The sequence below is a fragment of the Podarcis vaucheri genome (genome assembly GCF_965113315.1).
Source record: "Podarcis vaucheri genome assembly, chromosome: 9".
Classification (NCBI taxonomy): Eukaryota; Metazoa; Chordata; class Lepidosauria; order Squamata; family Lacertidae; genus Podarcis; species Podarcis vaucheri.
The window spans coordinates 19,335,136-19,348,079 of NC_138767.1; the positions used below are offsets into that span (position 1 = coordinate 19,335,136).

At 39.7% G+C, this 12,944-nt stretch overlaps 1 protein-coding gene across 2 annotated transcripts in view; it reads left to right on the forward strand.

Moving 5' to 3' along the window:
• The window catches only part of SMARCAD1 (SNF2 related chromatin remodeling ATPase with DExD box 1), a 47,127-nt gene that overhangs the window by 24,551 nt on the left and 9,632 nt on the right, over nt 1-12,944 (forward strand). The window contains exons 9-11 of one of the 2 annotated variants that reach the window (XM_082236353.1): nt 3,821-4,215; nt 11,077-11,279; nt 11,792-11,882. In XM_082236353.1, the coding sequence (XP_082092479.1) occupies nt 3,821-4,215; nt 11,077-11,279; nt 11,792-11,882 (689 nt within the window). Of the gene's footprint in view, nt 1-3,820; nt 4,216-4,474; nt 4,866-11,076; nt 11,280-11,791; nt 11,883-12,944 lie in introns of those variants that run through there. The other variant, XM_082236354.1, reaches the window with a different exon arrangement.

The window sequence follows — 12,944 nt, forward strand, 5'->3', positions numbered from 1 at the left end:
GCATTCTGCATATTTCAACCAGCCACTTTAATCCTGCTTTAATGTCATTGTACTGCTGCTATTACAATTAAAATATTTTAGATTGTAAACTGATGTAAGGAACCTGTCTAATTCTTTATAGAATACTTAATAGAGACTGCCATACCGCACTGCCAAGAAGGATGCAACATTTTCCACATCCTCCCTTTCTTGATTGTTACTAAGCACTACTTCTGACATTCAAATGTACTGTTTCCTGAGCTTTCAAGTCAGTCTTGTTGATAATCGCTGATGCCATTTAAGTAGACTTTCATATCCCTGCTAGAGAGCTGCCATATACTGCTGCCGCCACCAGCTTCTTCCCAGCCTTTGGTTCTACCAACATATTCTCTGCTTGATTTTTTTAAAAAAACAACACCATCAGCAGATCAAATCGCTAGAAAAGCAACAACAATAAAAATGACTGCAATTCGTTGTTTTTTCTAGAATATACTTTGCAGTTACCAGTTGAATGAGAGGTTTTTTTTGGTCTGATTTTGTGTTCAAAGCTGATTATTTTAGTTTTGGGGGCATCTTCAAAAATAGTACAGTGATTTCATGATGACCTCTGCTTATTGACTTCTGCTCCATTTACACAATGGGGTTTTCCTTCCCTCCCAGTCAGACTCCTGTCCTAATAATAATAATAATAATAATAATAATAATAATAGATTTATACCCCGCTCATCTGGTTGGGTTTCCCCAGCCACTCTGGGTGACTTCCAACAAAATATTTAAAATACAATAAACCATCAAACATTAAAACAGGGCTGCCTTCAGATGTCTTCAAGTCAGATAGTTGTTTATTTCCTTGACATATGATGGGAGGGCATTCCACAGGGCGGGCGCCACTACTGAGAAGGCCTGGTTCCCTGTAACATCACTTCTCGCTGTGGAAACCGCCAGAAGGCCCTTGGAGCTGGACCTTGGTGTCCGGGCTGAACGATGGGGGTGAAGACACTCCTTCGGGTATACTGGGCTGAGGCCGTTTAGGGCATTAAAGGTCGGTGCCAACACTTTGAATTGTGCTCAGAAACATACTGGGAGCCAATGTAGGTCTTTCAGGACTGGTGTTATGTGTTTTGGGCATAGGAAGCTGTGCAGGAAGGCTTGTGTGGCCAAGGGTACCTTCTGCTTTAGCTAGAGGACCTTGGGATTAAAGCCCAAGTGATGCTTCCAAATAAATGTGTTTGCATTCCAAGCCTAGGCCGATATCCAGAAGGACCTTATATGCATGTGCAAGTGCTTTCATGCATGTCTCTCCTCCCTGCTCTGTGTTAGAGGTAGTTCCCGAAGTTCCCCTAGGACACTTTTGGGAAACACAGTGATTTTCTCATGGCTCAGTACCTTTGTAAATCGGATCACGTTTTATATAAGTAAAGTGTTTTGGTTTATAGTAATTTGCTTAAAATAGTAAATTTATGTACCAACTGAGAAACTGGGAAAGAGACTAGGCTTGAGCATCTTGATTATAAGTGTCTGGAAGATAATTGCAAATAACAAGAGAAATACTGGAACAAATTTGTTTATTTTAAAATATTTCCTGCCTTTCTGCTTGTCACTGGCTGGTTGAATTATGTGAAATGTCAGTATCCTGGACCCTAATTGTTACCACAGCTGCTGTGGCTGCTTCAGCTGCTGCATTTCTGCAGTAACCATGGGAAGTGTGCTATATAACAACCAGAAATGGGTAGTACCAGATATTTTTTTGTACTATGGGCGTGGGGTGTCCCTTCTCCTAAGCACTTGAACAATTTGAAACTGCTGGCTTATCCTAGCAGCAGGTGACTTAGGAATGTGCTGTGTTGAACAGTGATGTACAATGCCCCCTCAAGTTCTCACATGTTACTGCTGGTGTTCTGCTTGCTTCTCTTTTTAAAAATTGCATTACTAACACTTCATTAAATAGAGGTGTAATATTTAAGGTACCTTATAAAATGATGAGCACATTTAAAACCTGAGGCCAGGATCCAAATACTTGCGTGAACACAGGAACTTGTAGCAGCCTAGTAGAATTTTTCATTTGAGCAGCATACTTACACACCTAACTCTCCATCATCCCCACAAACACACAATGTCACAAAGTCCTGTCATTTTTAAAAGCAATTTGCCATATGTGTGAGGAGCTACTCTTTGAAAAGTACAAGTTGAATAGCTTCCCATAGCTCATCATTTTTGGTATCCTGACCTTGCTACATTAGAACACACTTCATTACCTATTATGGCATCTGCAAGCAGACTCCTTTAACTTTTATTTTTAGTTTTGTGTGAACTGAATTAATTTCTGTGACTCCATGGTAGGTGTTCCACAAATACACATTACCAACTTTTATTTAGGAATGTATGTGCTTGTTATATTTGTAAGCCATCCATATAATGTAGTTCCCTAGGGTGGTTTATAGACCTGTTGGAAATAAAAAAGCAGCCCACAGTTTAAACAGTAAAAAGAATTATAATTAATACAAATTAGAGCAGGGAAACCTAGAGAACCAGCTTAGACATAGCAGCTAAAACTATTTAAAACTGTCAAAAAGATAATTTGGTTCAAGTGCCTAAAAGAACCAGATAAAAGTAGCCTTTGTAATTAAAAAGTCTAGAAGAACGAAAAGATAAGCCTCTCTAGAGACAGCGTAAGAGGTGGTGATCTGTCTGAAAAATACCCTTTTCAACTTCTGTTGTTAAATATAACAATGTACTGCTACTTGCATTCTATTTATTTCTTTAATGTACAGTGGTGCCCCGCAAGACGAATGCCTTGCAAGACGAAAAACTCGCTAGACAAAAGGGTTTTCCGTTTTTGCATTGCTTCGCTAGACGAATTTCCCTATGGGCTTGCTTCGCAAGACGAAAACGTCTTGCGCTTTTTTTTTTAAGCCGCTTGAAGAGGCGCAGTTGCGACGGACCGTGCTTCGCAAGACGAAAAAACATCGCAAGACGAAAAGACTCGCGGAACGAATTCTTTTCGTCTTGTGAGGCACCACTGTATGCTCATACTGTAATAATAGGTGAAATAGCTAAACTGACTTCCCTAACAAGGCTAAAATACAAATCCCTTTTATTATGGAGCTATTTACTGTTTTACAGTGAATTCTTCTAATATAATTGAATTATTTAACTCTCCTTTAAACAATATTTCTTACAACTATGAAATATTAGAAAGTAGCAAGATATTTAGTTACATGACAGCTCAAGCCATGTCTGCTCAGAAGTAAGTCCTATTTAATTCAATGGGGCTAGGATTTCAGCCTTAGTTACCTTATTTCCAGAAGAACTGAATTTGAGATACTGAAAATGTTTCATGACTAAGATGTCTTTAAAAGTACAGAATTGCAAAAGGTGTTTTAAATAAGCAATACAGGCATGTTTACTGTTGCTGAATGTGTCGTCATTACATTAAAACAGATTTGGGTACAAAATAACACTTCTTGCTTAAAACTATCAACAGGTTCTGCAATGTTCTGCAAGACATTAATGAAAAGCAATGGCTGTTTAATGTCCTGATTTAACCAGCTAATATTTATTTAGAGCTTGAGAAGAAAATGTCTGTTACTCCACCTTTATGTGATACTAACAATAATATTTAAGCTTTTAAATAGGATTGTGCAATGTTCTGTTATGATTGTCAGATATCAGAGCAGCACAATGCAGTAATGGGAATAGTGCCAAATATTGGATAAAATGTTTTTGAGTATGGAAATGGAAGCTTATTCCATAAAGTAGGCACTGGTTCTGTACAGCTCCCCCCCATCATTACTGTCTTCTTGTAAGTTCTCTCTGTGTTGTTTTTTTAATGCATATACAGATACCCAATACCCCTCCAAAAGTGAAGTTTCAAATGGAAAGGGGGTCTCCGTTAATAACAGCCATTATCGCCAGAATGACACTAATGTGAAGCTGAAAGAGAAATCCTCCACACGAACTGAGAACGGCTTCAGAAAGAAAGATAAAAAGAAAAAAATCTGGAGTACTAAAAGGGACTCTCAAGATTTGGAGTACGAGTCTGCTTCGGAAGCTGGCAGCTCCCTTGATGAGGACTATGGTGGTAGTGATGATGTGATGGAGGATGGTTACAAAACTAAAATTCTTAGTTTCCTGCAAGATGCTTCACTGGGTGAACTCACTTTGATCCCCCAGTGCTCTCAGAAAAAGGCTCAGAAGATAATAGAGCTCCGTCCCTTTAATAGTTGGGAAGCTCTGGTAAGTCTGCATTCATTCTTTTAAAAAAAATATATACAGCAGGTAATATAGTCAAGGATGCCTTAAATCCAAAAAGACATAGATGGGTGTCCTTTTCCTGATTAGGCTAAAACACTATGCTCATTCTAAGCCAATAGCATTTCAAATAGTGTCAGATGACCTAATTTTGAATGAATTAAGGGGTGATTTTCCTGAAAAACCCAAGCTGATTGGCTGGCAACACTGTCACTCACTCTTGAGCACCGAAACTTGGTTCATTTCACTGTAGAAGAAGAATTTAGAGCTTTCATTTGGGAAGCTGTTGTTTGCTAGCCTGTTCTGATCTGCTGCAGCCGAGAAACCATGCAGAAGGCAAGAATGTGGCAGAATTTCTGCTGCAACTACTTCAGAGAATCAGCAACCACCTTCCAGGGTTGCTCCATGATTGAAGATGCCAGGATGGATATTTTAAGCTTCACTGAAGAAACGGTTCCTTTGATGATTTTTCTGGTGGTTGTTCCTCCTTTTAAATCTTTATGCTCTGTCTTTTTAACACTGGTTTTATTAGCTGAGCAATGTGGCCATTTTATGGAGTGCTATAGCTTGCAGTTTTCAAAAGCAATGTCAGAAAACCTTAACATAGGAAAGGAAAGAATAAAACCTAGCTAATGGTGAGTACTTGGTATGGTTTCCCAGTCGTTGGACTATTTATTTTTCAAATGTTTGCTATAATTGTGTGCTTCGAGCTATGTATGTTCCAGGAAAGTGAATAGCCTCTAGGCAGAGCAGTCTGATTTTGTGTTTGAAAATGCTAATAATTCAGAAGAAAAGTTGTGGAATTGCAGTATTTTTAACTTTGTGATTTCTGTTTGATGTGGTTTTAGAGAAATAGTAGTAAATGGGCCCTTTTGACAGTTAGGTGTTGTACCGACTGTATTTTTTAAAGTAGTATTATCAGGTGAAGGGGGGGAGTTGATGGGAATTGCATTTTTATGTATATGTTCAGTTTTGTTTGTTTTGATTTTAAAAGACCACTATTATATATGCTGTGCACAACATATATAATAGTGGTCTTTTAAAATAATGGTGCATTTCATCATTAGTTCCTAGGATGACTTGGTCAAGTTTTCAAACTTTTTATATTTTAAAGAGTACGCAAATTCACAGAAGTGCAGCTTTACTGAAATGCTGCTTCGGAGACTGTTTTGCCTGAAGCCTTTGACTTTGAACAGAACATCTGTCTGTTCTGAAACATGTCGAGCTTCGCCGAGACAGATTCTTTGCAAAAGTAATTGCTAAAGGGCTGCCATCCTCTGAAATAGTTCCATACAATTAAGCTGTGTGGGCCTGTTTGTATTAAACAATCCCTTTCATAAGAGCTCTTTGTCAGCACCCAGAGAGCTACATAGTTGCTGTAACTACATGCCCACAGTTTTAATAAAATGCAGCAAATTGGAGATCTTGAAAGTTGGAAGGAGTAGCTTTTAAATGTGCTTAAGGCCAACTATGCAGAGCAGGCCAAACGTTTTTGCTACTTAGTAGTAATGCTATCTTGAAACACGTTTAATTCTAGCTTTATTTCGCTGAATGCAAAAGGTAACCAAACAGTTTTAGTCTACATCCAAAAGGCACATGTTAGAAGTATTTAATTTTATTTTAGAGTTTCCATATTTAGTCCATGTTTTTGAAATTTGCATGCTTCCTTCATAGTCTGAAATACCTTAATTCATGGAAACTGTAAATTTAGATTAGGCTTCTTTAATCTGTGTGTAAAATCATGAATTTAATTAGTGGGAAATGTGCCTAATTAGCGGCAAAGTCATTATTTACTGTATTTTTCCGTGTATAAAACTAGGTTTTTTAAACCAAAAAATTAGGTTTAAAATTGGGGTTCGTCTTATACACGGGTAGTGCTGAGGGGTGTTTTCTTAATTCAGAGTCCCCAAAAATAGGAAGTGTCTTATACATGGGGGTGTTTTATACATGGAAAAATACGGTAACTATGTTGGGTTATATCCAAAATTCCTTTCCTCCAACAGAAGGGGTTCTCTCCTGAGGAAGAACACTTTTGTGTGCAGGTCATTTTGCCTGCTTATACTCTTATATAAGGAAGACGTGTCTAAAATTTGTGAAAGGGTATTAGTGCTTATTACAGAGTAGTGGGACCTCATCTGAACTATTTATATTTACCTGTAGCTTATTTTACTCTTCCGGGGGAGTGGGGGAGGGGAAGCATGAAGTTTGTGAAACTAGCGTGTATATTGCAACTCTTCCCCCAAAAAAACACCTGATCGAAAATGTGAAACCTTTTCTGTTAGACAATATGCATGCACGAGCCAGTTCTCCCTAACAGTCCGGCAATCACAGGTTAAAATGAAATGTGTATACAGAGACCTTCGTTCTGCAGATCTCATTGGAAAGAATAGAGCTGGGCTAGATTGAGGGCTTGATTCAAAGACTTCTGAGACATAGACAAGCTTTGGGAAGTATTGAGCTCAAGCTAGCTATAGGTTGGGGCGCTGCAGCTTGGCAGTAGATACATTGCATGCAGAAGGTCCCCAAGCTGAATTTACATCTTCAGTTGAATAATAATAATAAGAGAGAAACCTTGGAAGAACCAGTGGCATTCAGAAAGGGCAACAGATCTGTGCAGTGGGAGGGTGGGTGGGTGGGAGGCAGCCAGGTACATTTGCCCCAGAACTCAGAGGATTAAGCTGGCAGGGGGACCCGCCAGGGGCCGGCTGCCTTTTTTGTTTTGTTTATAACATTACTCTAATTAAGACTGCTGCCCTGGGTCTCAGACAACCTCTGCAGTTAACTATAGACCTATGAAACTGACCTAAACCAAGTCTTGCCCAGTACTGCCCCATAGGCCCCTCTAGGTCCTTTGGTAGTGGGACTTTAAAATGTTGAATTGTATCCCGATTGCAGTTGTACTTATCAAATGGATAAACCTGAGCAGCTTTTGCATAAACTGCTTATCATATTGTTCATGAGGCTCAAGTTGGAAAACAGCTGAAGGTTCTTCTTGTTGTAACTTGGAAACAGATGCTAACAATCTGACATGAAACAAAATGGGTGGTTTTTGTAGCAGATGGTTTCACTTGAGGTGCGTTATTTAAAGATTATAAGTTTTATCTTTATGCCAACCTGAGCTTTAGGCATTTAGAATAATTAATAGAATTTTTAATCTCCTGTTTAAAATAACTTTGTGGGGTTTTTTTTAAACAAACAAACAAACACGCTTTTCTACTCCTGGTGGTTCAGTGTTGTTTAAATTCCAAAGTATTCTGTTGATGTTTAAACTTACTTTCAAAAAGACTTCACCACAACAGCCAAATCAAGCTACCCTGAATGTACAGAAATGCACTTTTCAAACGAGGTGTTCCTTTCTAATAGAAATTAGTGGCAAATAGATTAGTCAGAAATTTAAGACCGCTGCACTGTTTATTAGCTTGCTTGCTGGGGGTTCTTGATATGTATCATTTTTTAAATATTCTTCTCCCATCTGGCTCAATCTATCTCATTTTATTTATTTTTATAAGAAAACTTTTAGCCACCCTTCATCATGCATGCTAGGGTCGGTTACAGTACAGTAAAACAGTATAACAACTGTACAAGTAAAGCAAATTTAACACAGCTTCCAAAAACACCAAAATACTGGGTTTTATATAACAAAGCCATCCTCCTAGTACAGGGGTTTCTCCCCACATGTCCCCATACCTCCCCTTGCAAATCTACTTGTGGTGGTTGAAGAAAACCACTGAACAAATGTGAGGGGGAGTGAGGGAGAGAGAAGAAGTACAAATGAGGCAACTTCTTTGGATGCAACCCAACAAATCACAATTTTGATGCCTTACTTGCAGCTGTTACCCCCCCCCCTAAAAAAAGGCACCTGGGCAAACCAATGTGCCAAAAGAACAGAAGTGTCAGTGCCATTATGCATCTGCAGGAGGATATTCCACTGTCAGGGTGCCAACATAGAAAATGTATTTGTCCTAATGGTGGAGCAATGAGAAGGGCTTCCCATGATACGATACGATATGATACGATACGATAATCTTTATTGTCATTGTCCCATACAGAACAACGAAATTGGAAAAATCTGCCTCAGACATTCAAAAACCAACAAGTCTGCTATCCCAGCCTGGTTAACCCCCTCGAAGCTCTGATACCCCATAATTAAATACAGCATTTTGTGTCGGCTATAAATAATTCGTCCTAACAAACCCTGACTCCTCTCCATGGAGCACTCAGCTGCAGTGCCTGCATGTGCCACCATCTTGCAGGCTTCCTCAGACTTGGCCCTCCAGATGTTTTTGAGACTACAGTTCCCATCATCCCTTACCACTGGTCCTTCTTGCTAGGGATGATGGGAGTTCTAGGCCAAAAACATCTGGAAGGCCGAGTTTGAGGAAGCCTGCTGTAGGCTAATGCAGAGAGAGCTGGTCATTCAAGGATTTGGGTGTTCTACCACCTCATTCTGTCACAAGTATAGACTACGCCATGCTTTTTTAGTACAAAGGAAACATTAGAGGAGTTCCTTTTTAGCTCATGGTGATTTTTCAGAATGCTTTGAATGGGCTTTATAAGCAAGCCATGGTTGTGAAGCAATCCTAGCAAAGCAAAATAAAACAAAAATACCTTTTCATTTTACACATTATGCATGAGATTAAGATGCTTTACTGTACTCATTTGCAATAGTGAGCCCGACAAAAGGCTATTATAGCTTTGGGATTAGGAAAATATTAGCTTGTTTTTCATTCTGTTCCTCATATCCTTAAATTACTTCCCTGTTTAAACAAGTATGGAGGGTGGTTCTCTGCTGCTAGAGGCAGTCTTAGAACTGTAGCCAGATCTGTGACAAGTATTGTCCATGTTGATTATCTTGACACTGAAAGGGCCTCTCTCATGCAAGGGAGATGCAGGAACATGAAGGCCGTAACTACTCATGTCTGTCTTGTGCCACAACAACCCACATTGCAAACTGGTGGCACAGCCTTCAGCAGATCAGAGAGGCCATCTACAAATACTTGGAAGACTTGATTCAAAGACTAGACTTCTTGGATGCAGCCTTGAATAGCATTAACATTTTGTTGCTTCACACTGTTGACTCATATCAAGTTTCTGGTCTACGAAGACCCTTAGATCCTTTTCACATGTACTACTGGCAAACCCAGTTCCCCATATTTTATTTGTTCAGCTGGTTCTTCCTGCCTAAGTGTAGAACCATACATTTTCCCCCTATTGAAATTCATTCTGATAGTTTGGGCACAGTCTTCCAATCTGTTAAAGTAATCTTGAATTCTTATTCTGTCTTCTGTGGCTTTAGCTAGCCCTCCAAGTTTGGTATCGGGTACAAATTAAATTAGCATCCCCTCAGTTCCTTCAGCCAAATCATTTATATGGACATTGAAGAACAACAGAACCCTGCAGTACTCCACTTGTCACTTTTTTCCAGGATCACGAGGAACCATAAGTGAACTCTTTGGGTTCAATCAGTCAACTAGCTACAAATCCACCTAACAGTTACTTCACCCAGCCCACATTTTACCAGCTTCTCCACAAAAGCAGGATTTTGTCAAAAGCCTCACTGAAATCAAGATACACTAGAAAGAACAGAAGCTGATTTGTTTAAAGTATCTAATGCTATATTTCAAAATATATGAGTAGGTGCAAAAATCATGCCCCGTTATACTTTCAGTAGCACATTAATTCTGTTTCTTTTAATTGAGAGAGATTGTTTTGAAGGCTTTTTTGTGTTTGTGGATAAAGATCCTTCATCTCTCATTTGGAGTTCAGCCAGGCACAATAAATAAAACCATACACACTTTTTAAAAAAAGTATAGTACAGCAATTTCAATGTAGTCCAGCTTATCTTTAGCTCTGTGTTGCCCTCTGCTGTTGAAACATGGATTTTCAGTTTTCTTACAATGTTCTAAACGTGATGACTAAAAATGATATTGGTGTCGGAAAATTGAGTGGGTTGGAGTCAGATATCCCATTCCATGAACAGAAGATAACTCCGAAACAATGGATACACCTGCAAGAGAAAGAGGGGAAGGAGGCAGCCTTTTTAGAGAAAAGAGTGCAAGAGTGCAGCCCCTCAACAGCTATACTGTCCTAGAACAGCTTTTTGAGGAGCTGCAGAAATGGAGAAAGAGAAGGACTGCTAGTCCTTCCTCTGATAGAAGTGGCCTGTGGGTGGAACTCTGATATGGAAGGCCTTGTGCTTCTTGATGTGAGATAGCTCACCCTAAAAATGCATGATCAAACTTCTGATTATATACACAATGAGTGGTATTCAACTGAGTTTTACTTGGAGTATACCCATTGAAATTAAGTTACGAGGTCCCCTAATTCAAGTGGTTCTACTCTGAGTAAAACTTAGTTGAATACCACCCATTCATATTTTGTGTGGGCAAGAAAATGGAGATAACATGCTATTCCAGTTTTGGTTTTTTTAATGAAGGCAAAGGCGATCTGACAATCACCCAACCACCACCCTTCTAACTCCAACGTTACCTGTTTTTCCTTTGTCTCAATCTCAAGCATTTTTAAGCTGGCAGCTGAGTTTTCCATCTTCACATTGCCTTTGCCTGCTCAGAAGGAACTCATTCTATGTGGGGAGGGTTGCTGGAACAAAATATCGAAGTAATAAAAATGTGTTTACCGATAAGTAAATCTTCATAAGCTTTTAGATGTATGCCTACCATTGCAATTTTAATTAATGAATATCATAGTATTTTGGAAGAATAATTGAGTAATCTGGGGCACCAAACAACAACACCAAACAGGCTCAGTTTGATTTTGCTGTCTTTATGATTGAGTAATGCCTTGCTCTCTGCACTCCCCGCTCTCCCCCCCCATGATCTCTCACAGTTCACAAAAATGTGCAAGACCAATGGGTTGTCAGAAGATATTATATGGAACTGCAAAATATTACTAAGAGAGAGAGCCGTCGTGTTACAGCTAATGAACAAATGTGAAGAGATCTCAAATAAACTGACCAAACAAGTGACGAGGATCACTGGAGATAGTGGAAGCGGATGGAACATTGATCAGCCTTCCATTCTGAATTCAAGGTTGGTAGGATTGCTCTTAAGTGAATGTTACATAAGTACCATAAAAGAAAGGTGTATGTAATAGTTGCTAGAAGTTTGGGTTCTAAATCCTCGAAGTCTAGATGAAGAGACTGGTTTTGAAAAATGTCCAGCACCCATGGTGCCCTATCCATATGAAGCAAAACCACTACCCTCATTCTCTCTCCTTGTGAAAATTGCATGTTGGAATAGCTAGTCCAGAGGTCCCCAACCTTTTGGCAAGTACCTTTGGAAATCAAAACTGTCATGAGCACCACTAAATAGCTATTTCACAGAAGAAGAAAAATAGTGATGCTTAGAACCCCCTCCCTAATGGGCAGAACACACATTCACATCCCGAATGAAAGACAGAAAAAAAGGCAAGCCAGCCAAATAACATAAAAGCTCCAAATACCTTATATTAAAAAGTCCTGTACTACATTTCTGGTAAACATCAGGTCATTAGATTTGAGTTTCCATGAGTGTTAATGGTGCATTTTCTTCTTTATTATCAGCATGGAGCTGAAGCCTTATCAGAAGATTGGTTTAAATTGGCTAGCACTTTTGCACAAGCATTCGCTAAATGGCATATTAGCTGACGAAATGGTAAGTTGACATTATTATCACTTCAACTAGTGATTACATTATAACTGCATGGCCAGTGTTAGCAAATTATCTGAGGCTACCTTAGCTAACTAGGAAGACTGCGATCTAATGGAATAGGAAATGGTAAGGTTTGCTTCTGCTACTCAGTAGCAAAGTGTTTAGTAGGAGAAACTAGCTTGTGGCCTGTTACACAGTTTTCCAATAGTTTTAATAGCTGAGCCGTTACAAATGAATCAGGATGTGTTGATAGCAGCAATCATACATGCACATGGTTGGGCATCGGAGAGAAAGATCCTTGTGCTGTTCTAGAAGGAAAATGAGGAAAGAAATTCTTTGCTGCCCCAAAATGATTTTTAAGTTTTCATTGTCTCTTGGGCAGGGGGATGTTCAGTGGGTGGTAATACGGTTATGTGCTGCTAGCAAGAAGGGAGTGAGTGATTTTAACGTTTCTGAGACTTGCCAGGGGTTACAGACTATGTCCATTCCCCTCCCTGCTTGAGTCCTTGGGACAGGTGGAGCCTTCCTCCAATGATCAACTACTTCCCTTGAGCTTGAAGTCATGGGTGCTTTAGCTGAGATTCCTGCATTGCAGGAGGTTGGACTAGATGACCCTTGGGGTCCCTTGCAACTCTACAGTTCTCTGATTCTATGAAGCATAGTCCCAGGTCTGAGCCAGAGAACCTTGAGTGGCAGAGATAGATATTGGGGGAGCGGCTCAAATGGTACCTTGTGCTTCACCAGGAGGAACAGGGGTCTCCATAGGACTCCTCAAGTTAGATCCCAGGAGAATACTGGGCAACCTTTGCCTCACTGGCTAGTGATATTCCATTCCTAAGAGGAAGGCCTGTGAAGGGACAAGGTTGGTTGCTGGGGGTTGGACTAGATGACCCTCGTGGGATCTTCCAGCTCTACAATTCTATTATTCTAAGGTCAAGGGGTGTATACTAATGGTACCTGCTTATGTACTCAAACCACTTGCTGGCTCCTATGTGATGGATAATGTGAGGACCAGAGGTTTTGACCTGCCTCAGTCAGCCAAACCTGGTTACGCGGTTCTTAAAG